Below are 22,744 nucleotides of genomic sequence, written 5' to 3'. Positions count from 1 at the left end.
CCCACAAATACCTGATCAATTAATCTTTGACAAAGCAGGCAAAAAAATAATCCATTGGAAAAAAGACAGTCTCTTCAACAAATGCTTCTGGGAAACTGGACAGCAACATGCAAAAGAATGAAAGTGGACTGTGTTCTTATACCACACACACAGATAAGTTGAAAATGAATGAACGAATGACCTAAATGTGAGGCCTAAAACCGTAAAAACCCTAGAAGAGAACATAGGTGGTACAAATATCTTTTAACTTTCCTTTTTGCTAGGTAGAAAATATGATAAAAATGGAAACCTGGATCCTTGGTGGTCTGCTGACTCAGAAGAAAAGTTTAAAGAAAAAACAAAGTGCATGGTTAACCAATATAGCAACTACTATTGGAGGAAAGCTGGCTTAAATGTAAGTACAACTACGGTGTTTTGTGGTTATTTTTTCTCTTTTGGACATTACTGGCTTTAGACCATTGGTTCTTAGTGTGTGGTTCCCAGGACAACAGCATCAGCCTCTTCTGGAAACTTGTTAGAGATGCTAATTGAGTCTTACTTCAGACCTCTGGACACAGAATTCTGGAGGGAGGGGGGCACTGGTCTTCTGGCAGTCTGTCTTTTCCCAAGCCCTCAGGTGACTCTGATTAAAGCTCAAGTTTGAGACTCACAGGCCTAAACATGAGTTCGTTTTCCTAGATTTAGATAAATGTAGAAAATCTTGTAGCAAACATACACCATACAACTCTTATGAATCTATGCTCCATATCATTTTTAAAAATTTCCTTCCAAATTACTATTTAATTCATTGAAATCTCATTATTTTGAATTATGACTCTGAATTGGTTAAGAGATCTTAGTTATAGAATTTTGAACAAAAGAAATGTCTTTCTAAGACATTTATTTTCTATTATACATACATAATACATGTCCATGAAGGCGAGAATGAAGTTTTATAGTTGCCATTCATGTGCATCACATTTTATTTCTTTCTTGTCTTCACCCCTTCCCCTCTTATCACTCTTCTCTTCCCTGCCTGTCATTCATCTTAATCACCCTGGTACACTGTTTCACATGCTCGCGAAGAGATAGACACACACCACAGGCCCCTTTATTGCATGGTTTTCAGTTGCTGCCTAGAAGTCCACAGTGGGGACGTAATCTAACATATTCACCAAACCTTATTGAGATAGGTCACGCTTTGTCTCCAGCTCTTTTCCCACAGTAAATGCTGCTGTAACAAAACCTCTCATTGTGTACATATCCTTTTTATCCATCTAGGATAGATTCCTACTGTCACCAAGAAGTTATAATATTCATAGTTCTACCAGTGGTATATGAAAGAGCATTTCTCTCTTCAGTTATCTTCTCACCAATGTATCAGAACTTTTTAAAGATATTACAGGTGTTAGAATTTTGTCATTCACATTACAGAATTTTCTCCCAAATATATTAAGCATCCATTAGATTTCATGTATGGCATCTTTTGACATACAAAAATTAAACATTTCTGTAGATCCAAAGATACCTATTTCTCTTAAAAAATAGGGGTGCCGGGGCGCCTGGGTGGCTCAGTGGGTTAAGCCGCTGCCTTCGGCTCGGGTTGTGATCTCAGGGTCCTGGGATCAAGCCCCGCGTCGGGCTCTCTGCTCAGCAGGGAGCCTGCTTCCTCCTCTCTCTCTGCCTGCCTCTCTGCCTGCTTGTGATCTCTCTCTGTCAAATAAATGAATTAAAAAAAAATCTTAAAAAAAAAATAGGGGTGCCTAGGTGGCTCAGTGGGTTAAGCGTCTGTCTTTGGCTCAGCTCACGATCCTGGAACTCCAGGATTGAGACCCACATCCCCATACCAAGCTTTGTGCTCCACAGAGAGTCTGCTTCTCCTTTCCCTCACCCTGCTCAAGCTCTTTGTCTCTCACTCTCTCAGATCGATAAATTAAAAAAAACTTTAAAAAATAGTTTTTGCATTTCCACCCTATATCATATATACAGTCTCTTGGCTTTTCTGGGAAGGTTTCTGTGGTTTTTTAATTTTATATTTAAATCTTCATGCATGTGAAACTTGCACTTTCTTATGGAGTTTTCTTTTATATAGATTTTATTTATTTATTTGAAACAGAGAAAGAGAACACAAGCAGGGAGGAGAGGCAGAGGGAGAAGGAGAAGCAGAATCCCCACTGAGCGGGGAGTGTGACCTGGGGCTTGATCCTAGAACCCTGGGATCATGTCCAGAGCTAAAGGCAGATGCTTATGACTGAGCCACCCAGGCGCCCCCTTTTTATGGAGTTTAATTTGAGAATTCTTTTCTTCTAAAAGGATAGAGTTGATCCAACATCATTGATTAAAAGATATTTTTTCTCACTGAATTGAGTATTTGTCAAATTTTAGATTCTCCTATATATTGACATCAATTTTTGGATTAGGTATTCTGTTCTGCTGGTATGTATGTTCAGTTCTACACCAAGGTCTTATTACCATGGCTATATGGATTATTCTGGTATCTGTCAATACAAGGTCTCCCTCACTGCTCTTTTATGTGCTTGGCCATTCTTAGGCAAATATACTTCAGTATATGTTCCAAGATCATGTTACCCATTCTCACCCTGTCCCCCAAAGAAAATCCCATTGGGATTCTAAGTTAAATCATACTCAGTGGATGGAATTGATATTTTTTGTAATATAGTCTTCTCGTTCAAGAACATGGTATGCCTTTCTATCTGTTTGATTCCTGTTTTAAATTTTCCAATACAACTCTACAGTTTTCTATATGTACTTTATCTCCTCCACATTGTTCTTACTTCTTTTTTGTTTTCCTTATTTTGCTGGTTTCGTCAGGTTTTCATGCCCTCTCCGTACTATTAACTTTTTCTTAAACCTTTTTATTGCATTTTCTGCTCCTGCTTTCATAATTATAAAAAATGGATTTCTCTCGTATTTGACAGTAAGAGACTAGTAATGAAGAATTGTTGGTAGGGTATGGATCTGTAGGAGACCCTTACTAATCTAAAATATAGATGCACACACTGTATGCTCCTACACTGTACAGTCAGGGGGACAGCACATAACAGAAGCAAGAGAACACACAAAACTATTTTGGTCCTCCTGGTTCTTCAGCAATGTTCAGCACCAGGAATGCCACTCCTTGTCCAGGCAACGAAACCAGAGGCTGTATCCTTGAATAGTATCTCTAGCTCTTTCATCACTGTTCTGGGAAGCCATTTATTTCTCTGCCCGTATATTTCTTTAATATCTACAAGTAAGTCATGAGAAGATCTGAAACAGGTGCTCCGTTTATCTATATTCAATGTAGAGGTTGTCACATTGTGAAAATCCATCTAGATTATATTTTGCTTCAGGAAGAGCTTAGGGGAGGGGTTCTAGAGTCAGATAGAGGTTCAAATCTTGACTCAACCAGTTACAAGTTTTGTGAACATGGGAAAGTTCCTTGACATTCCTGACTCTGAGAATCTTCATCTGTGAAATGGGTCACTGTTTCAGAACTCATTCATTTGTAAGAAGTACATGACTGAGACTATGTAAAGCACCAGCATCATGCTTGACGTGCAGGACGTGCTTAGTAAATTGTAGCTGATATTACTACTACTTTGCGACATACTCATAGGTACTCCATCCTAGGGGACAACAAAGGCAAAGATTTGGGGGCTGAAAACCAAACAAACAACAATAGAAGAGCAGTTTTTTTTGGTGAAGGGAATACATATCTCCTGATGATTGTTACTGCAGGCTTGGGTGCTGTACTTTTCGCCTACCTGAAACAAAGTTAATCCTCACACTGGTCCCGAGAGGTATACATATTGCTAGCCTGTTTGACATGTAAGAAAACCGAGACTCAAAGAGATAAAAACCCACAGTAGAGCCTAGATTAGAATTTAGATTGGTGTGATTTCAAGATCCATATTCTGTTTTTGTTTTAAGATTTTATTTATTTATTTGCCAGAGAGAGAGAGAAAGATAGAAAGCAAGCACAGGCAGGGGGAGTGGCAGGCAGAGGGAGAAGCAGGCTCCCCTCTGAGCAGGGAGCCCGATGGGGGGCTTGATCCCAGGACCCTGGGATCATGACCTGAGCTGAAGGCAGACGCTTAACCAACTGAGCTACCCCGGCACCCCTGAAGATCCATATTCTTGCCCCCTATATCATGCTATCGTTCTCTTCTTTTAAGTTCATTTTAGTCCTGGGTGGTGTGTTGGTGGGAGGACTATTCTACAGCATCCATATGGGCTAAAATGTCAGATACTGAGAGTGAATTCTGGCAAATGTGTACCTTTGTCACAAGGACCATAGAAAGGGGATGCCTGTGTCAGCATCCATCCATTCAACCATCAGGAGACAGTTTCAGTTTTGTTCCCAGAGAAGAAAGGTTGACTTTCTTCGTGGATATAAGATTCTGTGCTTTATTTTCTGGCTCCATTCCTGGATGCCGGTCCCCTGTGCCTGAATCCTTGGCAGTGAACTGGAGAGGGCTCCAGCAGGGTGCCACAGAAGCAGACCATGAGCAGCTCGTGGGGCTTGGAGGCAAACCTATGACCATATGGTCTACTGAGGTGGTCTAGAGTGGGAGGAACCAAAGGGGGATGGCTACTCCCCAGACCTCCGATTTTGATAAAGCTTAGAGGAAGGAGATTAAATTCGAGTGTGAGTAGATGTAAACAGAAGCACCGGAATCAAGAGCAGTTGCGACATGACAAGAGAGCATATTATGAAGCAAAGACTCTGGAAACAAACTGCTTGGGTTTAAATCTGTGTGAAATGTGGGCAGTTCCTTTAATCACTGTTTTAAATCAAGTTCACTGGAAGCAAAGCCCAGGAAGGGATTTCTTAGGTAAGTGACTTATTTAGGAGGTAGTTTCAGGATAAACCTATAAGATGGTGGTTGGTTTCAAGAGAAACCTATAAGAGAAAACATGTTGGTTTCAGGAGTTTAGCCTCAGACTGATCCCATAGAAGGTTCTGGAGCCTGAATCGCACCACAGAAATTGTTCAGACTGGGGTAAGGGGCTAGGCAGTTCTCAGTGCACATCAGTTAGTTCTTGAGAAGTAGGGGATCACCTGCCAGGAATCTTCAGGTGAGGCGACTCCGCTAAGCTAAGGTTAACCTTCTTGAGCTAGGAGCAGTTGTAGGAATGGGTGTGTAGTCCTGGTGGAAACGGGGATCTGGTGCAACACCAAAGACATGTGCTATACGCTCTGAGGTCTTCTTTCCCCATGTGTTAAGCAAGGTGGTGGTAATAGCACTTACGATGGAGGATTGTCATAAAAGAAAGAATGTATGTCAGAGCAGGAGGGGAACTTCGGGGGTCCGAAGCTAGGAGGGTCCTGGGTGATTACAGAAATAAATGTTGTCTGAAGAGTTGGTTTTATCCAATGTGACTGCTTGATACCTGGGTGACTGGCCTAGCTTAAAAGTAAAGAGTGCGTAGGATTCACGGCTTTAAAGTTGAGAATGGGGTGTATACGTTTCCTGTTGCTGCCATCACAGATCACCACACACTTAATGACCTGAAAGAACACAAACCCTGTCCTGCAGCTCTGTATGTCCCACTCAGGTGTTAGCGGGCTCAAGTCGAGGTGTAAGCAGAGCTGCTTTTCTTTCTAGCTGCTCTGGGAAGAATCTGTCGCCTTGTGGTTTCTCACTTTTAGAGGCTGGCCACATTCCTTGGCTCCTGGCCCCTTCTTTCCTCAAAGCCAGCAGTGGCTGGTCACAGCTCACATTGGATCACTCTGACACACTCTCCTGACCCCCTATTCCTCTGCTTACACGGACCCTTCTAGTTACACTGCACTCGCCTGGGTAATGCAGGCTAATGTCTCAGGATCCTGTATATAATCATATTCTAAAAGTTCCTTTTGCCAGGTAAGGTAACATTTGCACAGGTTCCAGGAATTTAGGACATAGACACCTTGGGTGGGTGGGTGGGAGGCATTATTCTGCCCCTTAGGCAGGGATTGACAGGCTTTGTCTGCAAAGGGTAATTATGGTAAGTAAGCGTGGTTTTGCAGGACATAGGTCTCTGTGGCAGGAGCGTGGCTGCGACAGTACATCCATGACTGGGCATGGCTGCATGCCAATAAACCTTGAATTATGCACACTGAATTTGAACTTGGTATAATTTTCACATGCCACAAAATATTTTCCTTCTTTCGAATTCTCCCCACACCCCACCCATTGAGCCATGTGAAGTCTGATTTCACTTTGTAGCCTGTATAGAAGAAAGGGGCAGGTTGGATTCTGGCTTGTGGGCTGTATTGGTTTCGAACGTTTTTTTGTCCTGTCCTATGTAGGGATTTCAGAAACAGTCTTCAAAGGTGTGGAGGAATTTTTTCACCATGCTTGGCCGATTATCCTACACATTGCAAACCTTGACCTTGTGGCCTAGGCTACTTCTGTTTGATCCCCCCCCCCCCCGTGAGAACTACCCTCCTTTTAATTTTTCATGGACGTTGCTAAGGTAAAATGGTGATGGTTCATGAAGTTTTGTTCCTGTGTGGATCGTAAATGTTTGGAAACACAAAGCACACCGAAAAGAATACTCAAATAATATGAATTAATCAGAGAAAGTAGTCTGTATTGACATTTCTACTTTTACTCCATTAAACCAGAGTCACTCAGAATATTGTTAACATTTTATTGGAATTGGCTCAATTGGTGAGAATACAGAGGTGGGTGAGAAAGAAACGTGTAGCATAATAAAATAGAAATTATTATATTCAGAAGCACCTTGCTGGAGTTAGTTTGCCATCTCACAATATATTATGACTACCTGTGATTTAGTCCATGTAATTTTCTTTTTAAAATATGGTACTCTCCCTAGCTATCACATTTATGCCTCTTGCTGAATGATAGTTGGCTGAGAAACACTCTTTTTTTTCTTTTTCTTTGTTAGGTGAAGGGGAAGAGGACCCTGGGAGAAAATATTGCTGATAATGGAGGTCTGCGGGAAGCTTTTAGGGTGCGTACTGCAACATTTGCTGTGATTTTTAAAATTAAACTATTGAGTGCCATGTGGGTGTCCCTCAATTTACACTACAGACATATTCTTGAGGAGTTAGATTTCTGTCAATTCTGTGAATTTCTGTAAATAGAATTATATTTCCACATCAACTCTGTCCTGCTTTATTATATGAATAGAGCTGCATTTCTCTTTTTTTTCTTTTTGGGGTTTAAAGTCACCCTAAAGAATAATAAATGTTAAGAATCATGTATTTAAAGGATAGCTTTCAGTAGATGCATTCACAATAATATCAAAACATGCTACAGAAATCTCCTCAGGGCTACGTTCATATGAGTTTTCCTTGAGTATACTGTCTCTATAGCCCTTCTTGCAATTTTCTCTTAAAATACCAAACTTCTGGGGCGCCTGGGTGGCTCAGTGGGTTAAGCTGCTGCCTTCGGCTCAGGTCATGATCTCAGGGTCCTGGGATCGAGTCCCGAATCGGGCTCTCCGCTCAGCAGGGAGCCTGCTTCCCTCTCTCTCTCTCTCTCTCTCTCTCTCTCTGCCTGCCTCTCTGTCTACTTGTGATCTCTCTCTGTCAAATAAATAAATAAAATCTTTAAAAAAAAAAAAAAAACCAAACTTCTGAATTGTGGCCAGAGGCTAGTGGTTCTCATATAGTGGGGGGGCAGGTGAGAGTCACTAATAATGTTTCCATCATCCACTGGTCCTTGGTTAAACAAGAAATGTAAGGATGATGTGGGAAGATTTTCAAAAAGGTAAATGCATTTAACGTCAAGACCAGAGTATTATTCTGAGGTTACACCCTTCCTGTATTCTGGTTAACATATATTTTCTAAAATGATGGTGAGTTTTCCCTTTTATTTGGAAAAAGAAAAATTTGGCCCCATATGTTAACCCCCACATTTGTTTCCACAGCCCTTGCCATTGCGTTAGGAAAAGAATAACTTCTTGGTGGGGGAGGAATTATTTAACACTGCTTTGGCCCAGGGGCTCTGGTATCTATTGAGTGTAAGGTCTTCTCACAGGTGCAGCTGCCCCACTGTTAAGCTACACAACATTGATTTGCATTTCCAGGGGTTGGTTTGTTAAAGGAAAACTTGACAGGCTGCACTTTGTTCCTGGTGGGGGATCTATTTAGGATCTCAGCCCTGGATGAGAAAAGAGGAAGGCCAGCATTGCAGGGGATCACCCTTTCTGCTTCCCTCCCCAGGCTTACAGGCAGTGGATAAACGACAAGAGGCAGGGAGTCGAAGAGCCTCTGCTCCCAGGCATCGTCTTCACCAACAACCAGCTCTTCTTCCTGAGTTACGCGCACGTGAGTAGGCCAAGGAAGGGGCTGCAAAGATGAAATGCAGGATTTTGGCTTGCTCCCGTGGTCAGAAGTTCAGTGGTATAGCTTTGATTTTAGTTGAAATGCGATCTTGCCGTTTATTTTCAGGATAAATTTCACCTTTAAATGTTCTGTGAGACATAATTAATGAACCAATCAAGTCAGGGTTTATTGGTGTTGTTTGTCAAGTGGGTGACCAGTCCTATCATAACCCACTTGGTATTTCTTTAATATATGCTGACTTCTTAATGTATGCACTACACTTTATAACCATTTCTAGTGATTCCTTCTTTGGCTTCTGGGACTCTGCCTTCTGCTGCATTTCTCTTTGTTCTCTCTCTCTCTCTCTCTTTTTTTTTTTTTTGCCTCATTGGCTGACTGTATCCCACCACTTTCAACCTGTGGAGGACCCTCAAAGCTGCCTTTTCCACAGTCAGGTGGATATGTGAAGACTGCTTGAGCTGAAAACAACAACAAAACCAAGGAGAGTCATCTCACCCATTTGTGACTTTGATGGGCTTTCCAAGCGGAAAGCGAAAGAAGATGTGTACTAAAAAACACACAATTCTGAGTTCAAGTCTCTGGCTAATGAGATAAGCACCAGTTCTTGGTTGCTATTGGTTATCGCCTGGGCTTATGTCACAAACGTGTAGGCCTCATTTTCAAAGCAGGCAGGGATGAGCCAATGAAGGTTCTAACACATGACTTCACAGTGGGCAAACGTGTATCCCTAAGACCACGGTTGTTACCAGCACAACCTTCTTTTGTTCAGTCTTCACTGTCTCCTCAGTAAGCTGATTCCTTCCCACATCTTCTCTGGTTGAGCCTGGCTAAAGGAGTCCCATCTTTCTGGTATCTTTTATTTCTTAAAGCTGACACGACAGCACTACATGAATGTTGCTTTATCAACATGACAGCAGCGTACCTGGAGTCACTGAAATGACCTCCCTTTTTAGTCTTCCTGTTGCTCTCAACACAGCCTGGTCTTTGGGTCTTCCCAGTTAGAAAATCTAGATTCTTCGCTCTTACTTGATTTGTCTGTCCTTGTTTTTATGACATGGGTTCCCAAAGCTGGATGTTTCATCCTTTTATCTTCTCTTTAGATTCATCCTCTCTTTCTCCCCATTACCCTGTATCTCATCCTGTGTAGAAGGCCCTTGAGCTCTCCTATTCTGCATTATCCCAACAGCCTTAAGGCATGTTTTTCTGCCTTTGGTGTCTTTCCACCACTCTCTTACATGCCCCTGAAATACTACTTTTTATTTCATTACTGACCTGCTCAGGGACCTGCAGTGACTCCCACATTGAGGCCAAGCACGTGCAGCTGGCTCTCATCATTGTGTCCAGTCTTATCCCACTCTACGCAACCAGCTCTGAGTTTTTGCGACTACGCCACACTCACCTTTAGCCAGGCAGGCGTCCTCCTGGCCACCCGGCAGTGTTAGGCCTGTTACTGTCTCTGGGGCGTTGCTTTTGATTTTCCTTCTGTAATGTGACCTCCTTCATACTCCGCCCCCTCAGATGATTTAATCCTGTCGTTATCTTTCAGGCTCCATGTTGAGTTCCACCTCCTCCACATTTTCCACAAACTTCCCCAAGGACTCCAGTTCTCTCTTTCTCTCTCTCTCTTGAATCTCCAGCTCCTTTACACTTCTCTTCATTACTATGCAGTTTAGTCCTTAAATGTTCTCAAAATGTTGAGGACTTTTAGTTTTATCTCCATAGCTAATCTTCTGGATCCCTGTATTTCTTATGTATCCCCATAGCACCCAGCAAAGATGCTGGGTATATTGAAAATCTTGACATTTTTAGATGAATTGCTTAAAAATGGTAAGAGTAAGTAACAATTCAGTTAAGGAGGCTTTTTTTGGGAGGAGGGTCAGTACTGGGTCAGATATCTCAAAAAAACACACACAATATAGTTAGAATTTTCTAGTGCAAGGGTCGGCAAACTAGGACCCATGGGCCAGATATGGTCTGCTGCCCATTTTTGGTAAAACTCTTTTATTGGAAAAGAGCCATGCTCTTTCCTTTGTGTTGTGGGTAGTTGGTTTTGTGCGACAGTGGCAGAACTGAGTAGTTGAAACAGAGACCTTCTGGTCTGCAAAGCCTAAAATATTTAACGTCTTCCCTTTTACAGAAAAAATGTGCTGACCCTTGGTCGAGAGGACAAAGCACAATGTCCATTGGTTCTTCCTTCGGATGTTAACTTAATTAAAGCCCATCTTAGTTATATCTTAGTTATATCTTTTTGTGTGTAAACTAATTGGTAGCAACATGACCTTCCTAATTTTTTTAAAAGATTTTTAAAATTTATTTATTTGACAGAGAGAGATCACAAGTAGACAGAGAGGCAGGCAGAGAGAGAGGGAAGCAGGCTCCCTGCCAAGCAGAGAGCCCGATGCGGGACTCGATCCCAGGACCCCGAGATCATGACCCGAGCCGAAGGCAGCGGCTTAACCCACTGAGCCACCCAGGCGCCCCAACCTTCGTAATTTTTGAAATGTCTTCAAATAAAATTCCAAAGCATATCTGATTTATTTTAAACTAAAGAGATTTAGGGAAAAAATGAAAAGCTATTTTATGTTACTAATGAGAAATTTATCTTGGAGGTTTTCCTACTGACAGAAGGAGATTTTCAGTCTTTTGCACTTTGGAAGAAGTCTGCTTATAGGGAGTGAAGTTATTTTCCCTCCTGAAAGGATTCTAGGAAAACAGTAACAACTATAATGTGTTTTCAGAAGTCTCTTAAATGGTTTGTGAAGCAAAGACAGCGCTAAAACAATACCATACAATGATGTAAGAATATAAGAAAAAATAACACACAAAAAAGTGAGGTAATGGTGAATGTGGGAAACAACTTCAACTTAGCTAGCTTCTGAGGAAATGAAGGAATCACATTACGAAAGCGTCTTCACAGTCACATTCAGACTGTTTATCTTCATCAAAAGCAATAGCAGCATATCCGCTTTTCTGTTTCCTGTGTCCCTGTAGTTTGTGTTACCTGTTAATTTTTTTTCCTCAGATATTCTCCTTATCTTTCTACTTCTCTCCGTTCCTGTTGATCCTTATTTAGTGGCCATTCATCGGCAACCTTCCTGGGGCCCATAAATTTATACTCTTCAAACTGATCTCTAATTTCCTCTGCCAGATAATTCTTTTAAAAACATGATGTTATCATTTTCTTGCTCACAAACAGTGTTTAAATATGGCTTAAATTCTTTAGCTTGTGGCTCAAGACTTCAGAAAACTGGCAACATCCTCTCTCTACCCTGGTCTCCCATCACTGCCCATTATGTACCACGCAGTCCAGCTACATGGAATGTCTCGTGTTTTGTTTTTTTTTTTCCCCTCTTGGATAGGTCTTTGCTTCTATTTTCTTCTGCACTTGGAATGCACCCCGTCATTGCTTGTCTCCCAGTTCTTTTCATACTTTAAGATTATATCATGTTTCCCGACACATAGCAAGTCAGGATTGAGTAAGTTACGTGCAGGAGCAAGCAATACAAAGACAGTTCCTTTTGTATTCATGCCCCCCATCCAGTGTGGGTTGAGAGAGGGGCTCTGCTCATAGTTTTTACTCAAGGACCTGGGTTTTGGAGTCTTGATCTCAACACATGCTTAACATGTTCACCATTGGAGTAGGAAAGTGGTATGAGGAAGTGTACAGTGGACCTTCATGTGGCTTCTTAAATTGTTCTTAAGATGCTTAGAACTTGTGCTAGGTTTTTAAAGCTTCCACAAGGATGTGCTGTCTATCACTTCTGCTCACATTTCATGGATCAGAGCAAGTCACAGAGCTTTGCCTAACTTCCGTGTCTATGGAGAAGGGTCTTCGTATCCGAGGCCCTGACTAGGGATGACACAAGCAAGGCACTTAGGGTGCAAAACACTCACTTCCCACGACCATACTCTGTAATAGATGATGGATTCATTTTTTTTCCTGTTGGAGTGAGTATGGTTGAATTTGGTAAGTCCTCTTCCAAGCATTATATTATTTGAATTAATACATTGGTCGATTCCAGGACATATACAGTGTTTTCTTGATTTAAGAAATGTGTCTGGAGGGGCGCCTGGGTGGCTCAGTGGGTTAAGCCGCTGCCTTCAGCTCAGGTCATGATCTCGGGGTCCTGGAATCGAGCCCCGCATCGGGCTCTCTGCTGAGCAGAGAGCCTGCTTCCTCCTCTCTCTCTCTGCCTGCCTCTCTGCCTGCTTGTGATCTCTCTCTGTCAAATAAATAAATAAAATATTAAAAAAAAAAAAAAGAAATGTGTCTGGAAACTGTCCTAATTTACTCAAATTGTGGAATTATGCACAACAATAAAACCTTCGACACTGGGGATTAGAATAATAGATGCTGTTACTGGTGAAGGTTTTACCTGATCTACTAAAACTGTTTGTCATCCACTGAGTCTAAAATTACTCTTCAGTATAATTTGGAGCAGTTAAGGAGGTAGAAAGTGTGTAATTAGAAAGGAAACATAATTATTGGCATGCTTTTCTCTTCTAGGTGAGGTGTAATTCCTACAGACCAGAAGCTGCCCGAGAACAAATCCAAATCGGTGCTCACAGCCCCCCTCAGTTTAGGTAAATGGGCAAATCACTGACCCTCTTTTTAAACCGTGCATGTCCTACCTCTTCCCTGATTCAGCTGTCTCAGTGTTATACCAAACAGGAGATCAGAACAAGAGCCTGTGTTGTGAACAGCAGTCTCTCCATTTTGCAGACAGAACTACTTGGCCAAAGAGAAACTGAGCACCTTTTCTTTCACTAGCAGGAAGCTAGTCTAGTCCGCATTCTCTTAAAAAAAAAAAAAAAATCCGTGGTAGGCATTTGTGCATGCCTCTAGCCCATTGCTATAACAGGAGATCCCTGAGATAGTACACGACTCCAAAGGTAATTTCGAATCCAAATCATAACTTTAGTATTATTTCTCATTTATTATCTTCCAGTTTTTGCAAGGCCCCAGTCCAGGGGTGCCATGAGCACCATGGCTTAGTAAATAGGAATATTTGATTTATCCAACCACCTACGTTTTCTTGTGTGTGGGCACAAATGTCTCTTTCCTTCGACAAGGATGAGAGCTCACATACCGTACCTTAAAGCACACAGAGCTCTGGTGCATTTTGTGTTCTAGAGTATCCTGTTTCATGCCTCTTGTTCTTCCACACAGCCAGCTAGCAGACATGAATCAATGCCCGCTTTCCGAATAGCTCCGAACACAAAACAGGATGTATGGGGATATTTAGCTATTAGAATTCATATCTGAAGTCAAAGCGCTATGTTTTGGCTTTTAGTTTGAATCATTTTTTGAAACCGTTGCTTCAAATGAAGGGAAAAGGATTATGACCTGCAATCTTAATTGTCAGAATGATGAAATAATAAATAAAAATAAAATTAAGGTTAGGGTATTTACCCAGCGCTAGGTTTCTAGCCCAGTTTGAGATTTTCTGTAGTTGGGGTCAGAGAATTATAATGGGGGCTATATAAGAAACTATAGTAATTTTTTATTGACCAATTCTTTCCTTAGAGCATGTCATACCTGGATATCCTCATGTTTAATGTTTAAATGAATCCATCGGCGCAGTGTAGGAAAATCATCTAAATTTTCTCCTCTATTTAAAAATCTTACTCCTAAAACCTGGCTTTAGAAATGTTTCAGAAATTGACTCTAAATTACCCAGGAGCATAAAAATCTAATCACAGTGTTAGAAAATTCTACCCCACTGGGCTAAACTGTCAAAAATTGCTGACAGTCTCTAATGAACTAAAATATGCTCCCACCGATGAGTTGTGCAGATAGAAACCACACAGTAGATTAATTACTTAACAGGTAAGATTTTTAGAAACTAATTTTCTTTTACTAACTAGTTGCCTGTAATACTGGATTTTAGCTGATAATTTACAGAGTATACTTACTAATTACCAGCTAAATTCTCTTTAGCATTTGCCCAGGATGAATCACACTATGATATATGCATCCCTACTCATATATCCCAGCTAAAACACAGGAGGTTTGAATACAGGCCACTATATTCCTTCACATGCCCATAGGTCACATAGTCATTAGGGAAGAAATAGTAACTAAGAATGCTGAGTCTCTCTAGTCAACACTCTGAACATGCAGTTGAGTAAGAAATAGATGAGGGGGCAGTTTTTGCTGGCTTGTTAGTGATGTCTGCAGTAACTATAGATTTTGAGTACAGCAGAAATCACACAGTGGAAATAGCACTGCCAACCAAAGTGCTGAGTAGGAATCCACCGTCTTTACTGCAGTCAGGGAACTTGTAAGGACACCAGATTTTGGAACTAACTCCGGTAAAACATTGCTCATCAATAACGAGTAGATACCATTCATTAGTTTGTTGCCTGGACTGAATTCGAGGTAAATATGAACCTTCAAATGTAATAGGAATGAAACGAAAGTGTTTTTGTAGATTGGGTGAGGTCTTAGGTAGCAACGACATGAATGAATCTTACAGACATAATATTGAGTGAAAGAAGGCGGGAACAACAGAATGCGTACTGTGGAGTCCATTCATACGAAGTTCAAAAACAGGCAAAACTAATCAGTGGTGATAGAGGTCAGACTGGTAATTATCCTTGGAAGCTCCACTGGTAGGGCACACGATGGAGCCTTCTAGGTGCTGGAAATATCCCATATCTTGTTCTGGGTGGTAGTAACATGAGTATACACACATGAACAAAATCAGTGAGCTTTACATTTCAGGTGTGTGCACTTTATATCAGTTATACCTTCCATAAAAGTTAAAAAAAAATAGAAAGCCCAGGTATTGGTAAATCTAACAGTTTATAGGAATCTGTAAATTTATAGGACTATACAATCACATACATGATTTATAGGAATTGTAAATCCTACAGTTGATAGGAATTTGAGGGTATTGGGAAGATTAATCAGGGCATTTGTCTGACATTCAGGTGGTGCTGGTTCTAGTCTCAGCTCTGTGAATTTCTTTGGAAATTTACTTCTCCCTTTTGGGCTTCAGTTGTCTCCCCTATAAACAGATGATAAGAATGCAACATCCCTGTGAGCAGTATGCTGTTACAGTTTTTTTCCAGAACCTCTTGAGAAGGAAGAATTAAATGACATGAGCTGTGACATGTCTTTTCCAGGGTCAATGGTGCAGTTAGCAACTTCGAAGAATTCCAGAAAGCCTTTAACTGTCCATCGAATTCCACGATGAACAGAGGCCTAGACTCCTGCCGACTCTGGTAGCTGGACCGCTGGTTTATGCCGTCCCAAGAGCCACGCAGTACCAGTAGAGGCCACGCGGAGCGCTCATCGCCACTGCTCTCAGCCTGCATTCCCCGCCCCACCCCCCCAGGACTCCAATTTTTTAGTGCATCTTCCATATTTGGGTGTTGGTTGGATCAAAACAGTATATTCAAATTGTAGGGCTCAAAAAATGGAATCTAAGAAGGGATCTCAGTATGTTTCTTTACAAAACCAGACTAACAGAAATAAATCTCTAGGCTACTTTTGTTAAAACATTATCTGCTAAATTGTTGCTCTTGCCCATTTTTAGTGTGGAAACAGCTAGGTGGTATATACCGTCTTAAGCCACAGCTTCGCAGGGACCTAAGCATAATGTATCCAGAAAAAAATTCGGTCTATTGAATGTGTAACCTTCAATGACGAAAACATGTTCCTGGAACACCTGGTAGGTCTTGCTGCTCTACGGAATGTGCTGCTGCTAGGTTTTGTGTATCACCATCAACCACGTTTATTAACTCAATGGTGCTTAAGTTAGAAATGTGTTGGAGCTTCATTTTGCAATTTTTGCTGAAATTTTTGCCTTCAGTTCGGAAGTTTGTTGGGATGAAAATGCATCTTGCAGCTTCTGTCTGACGTAGCTGATTGCCCTGTTTAAGTCAGCATAAACAAAGCTGGCCGAAAGGCTACTTGAAAAAGGGTTTCGGTTCTTCAAATAGAAAAAAGAAAAAAGGATGTGTCTTTAAGGCCCAGAAGAAGTCAAAACTCCTCATCACGCAACAGTAGAGACACGAGGAGATGAAATCTCCACCATTTGATCTCTTTTGCCCAAGCCTCAATGATTATGTCTCTCTGACAGACACTTTTCTTATGTCCAATTCTTACTTGTCTCATTACCCTCATGTATGTGCATTTTTCTGTTTCTGAAGTGAGAAGACATTGAGAAAATGATTTTCTGATTCTCCTTTAGGAACTTACGGCTTTTATCCCCCCTTTAGCTTAAAGGAACAGATACTACATTGAAGTGGGTGCGAAGTAACCTTGTGTTTTGGCTTGGTTAATGTTACCTCTCTTTGAAAAAAAGCTTTTTGAAAACTTTGTTGAAGACATTTTAGAATTTATTGATTAAATTTAGAATTCCCTGCATAGTCCAAAGAAACATAATTTTCACCGTCTAAGCCTTCTAAAGAGTCTGTTGGAAAGAGCAGGACTAAGTTTTTGATCCTCAGGACTTGATGCTTTCATGTGAACTCGTCCATCTCTTATTAGTGTGTATCTGTAGGATAAAATTGTGATGGCCTTAATCTGGCATTTCAAGTTTTTAAAAATAACTTTCCTCCCTGTGCATTATTCATTGTATATGGAGTTTTGGCCGATAGGAAAATCTCAAAAGCAAAAGGACGAATTCAGACTAACTGTGGGGCCATTTTGCACCCCTGGATTTGTTGTCCTTTTTAATTTTTTAAATGTTAAGTTCGTGCCATGTCTTTTCGTAACTGTGGGAACTTCTAAAGGGGGAAAATTGCAGGGGCAGCATCATGAGGAAACAGTTACACTGCTTTAGGGGAGAGTGATTTTTCCCCTTGACCTCCTCCTCTCTGAATGAATCAACTTTTGAAGAGCAGCTAGTTTTTCTTCCTTTTAACCAAGGCTTAATGTGACCTTTGTTCATATTCTTAAAAGCAAGGGCAGTTAGGGTGGGTCTGCTGGGAGTGGACATGTGTTTTCTCTGGAGGAATCGTTCTGATTTGTTTTAGATGTGCAAGATGCTCCTTGTTTTATGGCAGTACTTGGACATTTAAAATCAGTTGTGGTTTCTTACACTTTTTATGAATAGCATTTTCCTTCTAGATTTCTCTTTTTAAACTCCAAATAAACACATTCCTGCAGGTCAGAGAAAGTGATTTCTGAAAGCACAGGCTGAGGATTGTGGAAATGGTCATCAGTTAGTTGTTGGTTGAGGACAGCTGGTTGATGATCAGCTGGGGCCCTACACTTTCTAAATGATGTGGCTGCCTTGTCCTGATTAACTTGACTTGACATAAGTCCGCTATCCAGAAAGTTGTGGATACAACGGCCACTATTAAAACAAAATAAACCCAAAGCAGCGATACCAAATCCTCAGTACTAGCTAGAACAATATTGCGGTAGGATTGGATTTCCAAATACACGCTCATGTTTACATTTTCAGACGACACTCTCGTTGTTCCTTTTCTTCAATACAGATCGCTACAGGAAGCAGACTCTGAGTAAGTGGTAGAGGGAAGAAGGTAAAACACGAGTGGAAGGAAAGGTAAAAAAGTAGGGAGAAGAATATGTTGCTGACAAGAAGACAGGATTTGGGCAATCCTTGCTAAGCTCATCCACTGGAGTACAGCCATAAAGTTTTACAAAAATAATCGTGGTAAGTCAAAAGGAAATTAGATATTGGATCACAGACTAGAGTTGCCGTCACATACTTTTCTGATTCATATACCAGATGTTCTGCCAATGGACTATTGTCTGGGTGTTGGAAGGAGTTAGGTTTTTTTTTTTTTTTTTTGAAAATTCTCCCAGATTAGTCAAGGATTTTATGTATATAAAGTGGTATTATTTGAGCTTATCTCCACTGCCCAAAGTTTGTTCAGCTTTTCACCAGCCACACAGCACTGGCCTCCTATTTCCATTTTTTCCTTTTATGAGATGGACTTGGACATGACAGATGCAAGCTCAGGATTCGTAAATTATCCTGAAGTTTATTCAGTGCCTTTCCTCAATGGAGCTTAAAGCAATAAAAACATAAATTTTATCTTCTTTAGCCCTGGAGCATTGCTAAAAAGCAACAAGGAATGATGGCTTGCCACATGGGTTATGCTCATGCCAGAGAAGTGGAGAGAGGTTTGAAATTGCTTTGTTGAGTATCCCAGAATCAGGAAAGGCAGAGTCTTTGTTCTGTGGGCTGCTGACCTCTGCATTAACCTTCATCCCTTAGATTACGCCATTTCTAAATACATTTATTCTCTTAGTATTTCCATAATCACTTAGCATTTGATAGGCTTCTTCCTTGATATTTTTAACATAACGTCTCAGTTGCATATTAAGGTAAGGAAGGATATGCTTGCTACATGCAGCAACACTCTCATTACTGGTGGCTGTGCCCCCACTGGTCTGAGGAAAGGTGTACCTGCATTATGCGTTTTATATCTAAATGGTCATTGTATTTTCTTCTCTCGTAGAACCATGTGAACAGTCATTTTAAGGACAATAAAAAGTTGAAGATTTTCTGTTTCCTCTCTCTTTATTTTTATGTATGTGTGTGTATGTGTGTTTTACTCTCTTTTAAAAAATATAATTGATTGTATCTGTTAACACATTCAGTTCTGTTTTAGACAGTCCTGTTTGCCTCCCAAAGCACCCTAGTAGACTAGGTTTCTTGGTTTAGGAAAGTGGGATTTGAATGCCGTAACTTGGCAGACAGTGAGAGATTTGCAAGGTGGTCATTGTATTTTCTTCCAGAAGGTAAGTCAGCAGAGGTGGCTTATTGCTTATGCAGTAATATTTCTGTTGAGGAAAAGGGAGGCTTCTGAGGGAATTATGAGCCACAATAGGGCTGGTCTTACCAAAATGACGGTGAACATTACAGTTAGTATCAGACCAAAGAATCTCTATGGGCTCTCACTTTTCTTCAACGATCTAGTCCATTTATAGTCACTCAGCACACCATAATTGAACACCTGTTCTGTTGATCTCATGGAACTAGCTGTATTAGGCAGATTAGATGCTGTCCCTGGGCCTCAGTGAATAGTCTTGTCTTACATGGGAGACAGGCCCGTAAGCTGTTAGAATTACCCTGCTTTGTGGTCAATGTGGTGATATTCAAGGACATCAGGTTATGCTTCGGTGCACAGAAAAGGAATTACTCAACTCTCCTCTGGTGGCTGCTGTCGGTGCTCTCTCTCTGCCCAAATCCCAGCAACTCCCCTTCCCTGGGCACCCTAACCTCACCTGGGTGCTTTTCTTTCTAAGTGGCCCAGGCTCTCTAGGGGGGCTGCACTCATGCTACTGGAGCCTCTTTGCCCCACGTACACTTAGAGAACTGGAAGTGCCTGGGATTTTTGTATCCCCTGGTGACATTTGGACAATGAGTGATGCTGGACAACACAAGCCTGTCTGTCTTGCCTGAGTCCAGACAAATCTAGAGGTGTACCATAGATCCCATACTGCTCTGTGGGGGCATTTTGAGGTTAGGCTGGTAGGACAAGTAGAGTCCCTTGTTGATTATCTTAAACATCTTTCTGGCACTGATAATGTTCTAAGACCTGAAAAAGCACTAGTTTTTCATAGGCGTGCCATAGGGACCATGTGCGGGAGACAGGTATCAGACGGGTGACAGAATTGGTAGGGAATAAGTGGCTGAGTGAAGCCTGTTAGTGCCCCTCTTAGAGAATTTGCTCTAGTTTCTGAGCTGATCCTCGAAATAAGAATTCTTGTGTATGGGGTAGTGGGAGAAGGAAAGATGCATAGAAATGATAGTTGATGAGTGGTCTCTGGGGCATGGACAGGAAGGAGGAGCTTTGGGGGAATGGAGGCAAGGAGTCTAGAATTTCTCATGCTGTGGTCTGTATGATAAATTTTTATGAGACCCAAGACGTATTGAGTATGATTCAATTGTTAGATAAATATCTAAGTGGACCTGATCAAAATTTGAAGAAGGCGAATGTTTTCAGTTAGATCTAAGGTATTTGCATGTCCCTCAAGTTCAGTTTTTTTAAAAAATTAAGATCACACTAGCTGTTGAAACATTAACTTAATGGCTTGATCCAATTTAGGTTTATTTCTTGTTTTCATTGCATACAGAATGGGTATTAATGGTCAGTGAGCCTCTCTCTTCCAATTGGTGATTTAGGGACCCAGGTTCCTTCCACGTTGTGAATCAGCCATTTTCAACATGATTGAATACATGCTCATCTTACAAGAAGCTGGTGGTAGAGGGGAAGAGGCCATGAAGATACTGAGTGGAAGGTTTGGTCTGGTTCCAGGAACTATCTCTGTCACTTCTGCTCCCGTTCCATTGGCTAAAGCTCAGTCATGTGGCTAAGCCTAACCACAGGGAAGACTGGGATGTATAGTCCAGCTGTGTGCCCAGAAAGAAGAGGAAATGGGTTTGGCCATCAGCTGGGAATCCCAGCCACACCTTCTAAGGTGAAATATGGGACAGTAACTTTGAGGTCGTCTAAACTCTGAGAGATTGCTTTTGGACACAGCACAATGGAAATTTTAAAATGCCATTGGTAGCCTGCAGTTTATTCTCTAGGAGTCTTTTTAATTAACAGCTTAATTGGATAATTTAATCCCCTTTAGAATTGGAGATATAAAAATGAAAACGAGATAGTCCCTGTGATCTGACAATACCGTGCTTTAATAAACACACCAAAGTGAGCCCGGAAATGAGCACCACAAAAGCATTACTAAAATGTGTGATCAGTGAAAGAAAACCTGATCTATAATTTTAATTATTTCTAAATGGTTTAGATACATGTTTCGTTTGAATGTGCATTTTGTTTTGTTAATTGCCTCAAGTAGAAAGATAATAGAATATAAGATTCTGTGGCTATGCCATGTATGTATAATACATTCTAAGCTTTTAAAATATATTCCATTGAGACAGTAAATAAAACAACCTATGAAATAAAGTCTTGTGCTGTATCTTCTAGTATTTTTAGAGAATTCAGTGAAAATTGTTTTTACTTCTCCATTATGAGATGAGAAATTACTCCTCATATTCTTACTTTGTGCTTTCTCTACTTGAAAGACAAACTGAGAATTAGAGTCCAAGAAACAAAGATGAGTATTCATCTACAAACCATAGAAGTACTATTTGTGTTAATTCTGGCTTGAGATCCATTTTATAGAGAATGAAGAACCAAGTGATTAAATTACAATCCCCCGTATAAAAACTACCTAAAATATTGAGCATCATTTCTGCTGGCAGGTGGGCTAAAACGTCTGCAGATGTCCTAGGCAAGAAGAGACGTATAGTTTACCATCTAGAAGTACACTCTGGCAATTTTCAAACTGACTTAGTAGTCAGTGGAATCAGTACCTTGCTTATAGTTGCACAATCCTCCCACCCCATTGACATTTGATGAACGAAAAAAATAAGCCTAGAGCAAACTTATTTTAAAATTGACCGGATTTTCTTTTTTCTTTTTTAATTTTTATTTATTTATTTGACAGAGATCACAGGTAGGCAGAGAGGCAGACAGAGAGAGGGGAAGGGAAGCAGGCTCCCCGCTGAGCAGAGAGCCCGATGTGGGGCTCGATCCCAGGACCCTGAGATCACGACCCGAGCCGAAGGCAGAGGCTTACCCCACTGAGCCACCCGGGCGCCCCCAAAATTGACCGGATTTTCAATTGACATTTGTAAATGATTTTCTTCCCTAATAACAATCTTGATGAAAATGGCTTCCATTTCTGGAGACCCACCACGTGTAGGCCCTCTGCTAGGGTCTTCTATGCTTTACAGCCAATCCTCACAACAATCTTGTAAAGAATTGTTGCTGTTTCTTCACAGGTGAGGAATCCTTACATGATTCACCACATTAGTGATTAGAAGAGCCAGGAATAAAGTTAATTTTGTCTGACTTCGAAGTCCGTTCTCCAGTGATCTACTGGGCATATGGAATAATGTTCACAAACCCGATTTTAACCTGTGACTTACTGAAGAATTCACATTATGTTCCAGAATCATCTGTTAGAAAATAATGCGAAGAAAGGAGTCCGTTCACAGGTATTTGTACTTGATGGTAGTTCTGTCCTGAGTCCTCCAGAAACCTCTCTACAACCTGCCCTTCACTGATGATGCCGGCTACCATTCAGTGATCTTGTCCCATGTGCCAGGTATGCACCAAATATTCTATTTTCATTTTCTAATCATTCCAATCATTCAGAAACCTATTATTCCCATTTTATAGATAAGGGAACTGAAGTTAATGACTTGCCCTTGATTATATTTAGCTAGCAAGTAGCAGGGCCAAATTTGTATCCCAATTTTATGCATGTGTTCCCTTGGGCAGACATAGAGCTTTGATGACCTTAAGTCCGGGATTTCTGGGCTGAGCTATCCCCCCATTTCAGTTAGTGGTTCCCCCTAAATGTACCTGTGTTCAGTCCTGTGACTGACCGTGCACTCTCTGTTCATTCTTCTAACACCAGAATGTCTGCCAGTCACTTCTCCACAGAATAAAACC

General features: G+C 41.1%; 1 protein-coding gene across 3 annotated transcripts in view; it reads left to right on the top strand.

Moving 5' to 3' along the window:
- PHEX (phosphate regulating endopeptidase X-linked) overlaps positions 1 to 19,193 on the top strand; it is a 213,444-nt gene extending 194,251 nt beyond the window's left edge. Inside the window, exons 20-24 of one of the 3 annotated variants that reach the window (XM_047716507.1) lie at positions 264 to 394; positions 6,880 to 6,945; positions 8,162 to 8,266; positions 12,792 to 12,868; positions 15,416 to 19,193. In XM_047716507.1, coding sequence (XP_047572463.1) covers positions 264 to 394; positions 6,880 to 6,945; positions 8,162 to 8,266; positions 12,792 to 12,868; positions 15,416 to 15,518 — 482 coding nt within the window. In that variant the 3' untranslated portion in view covers positions 15,519 to 19,193. The remainder of the gene's footprint in view (positions 1 to 263; positions 395 to 6,879; positions 6,946 to 8,161; positions 8,267 to 12,791; positions 12,869 to 15,415) is intronic. The other 2 variants (XM_047716508.1, XM_047716509.1) reach the window with 2 other exon arrangements.
- Positions 19,194 to 22,744: the final 3,551 nt, after the last annotated feature.

Source organism: Lutra lutra, chromosome X (assembly GCF_902655055.1).
Source record: "Lutra lutra chromosome X, mLutLut1.2, whole genome shotgun sequence".
In the NCBI taxonomy this organism is placed as follows: domain Eukaryota; kingdom Metazoa; phylum Chordata; class Mammalia; order Carnivora; family Mustelidae; genus Lutra; species Lutra lutra.
Note: the sequence above shows the minus strand (reverse complement) of the source record. Positions and strands in the feature narration are given on the sequence as shown.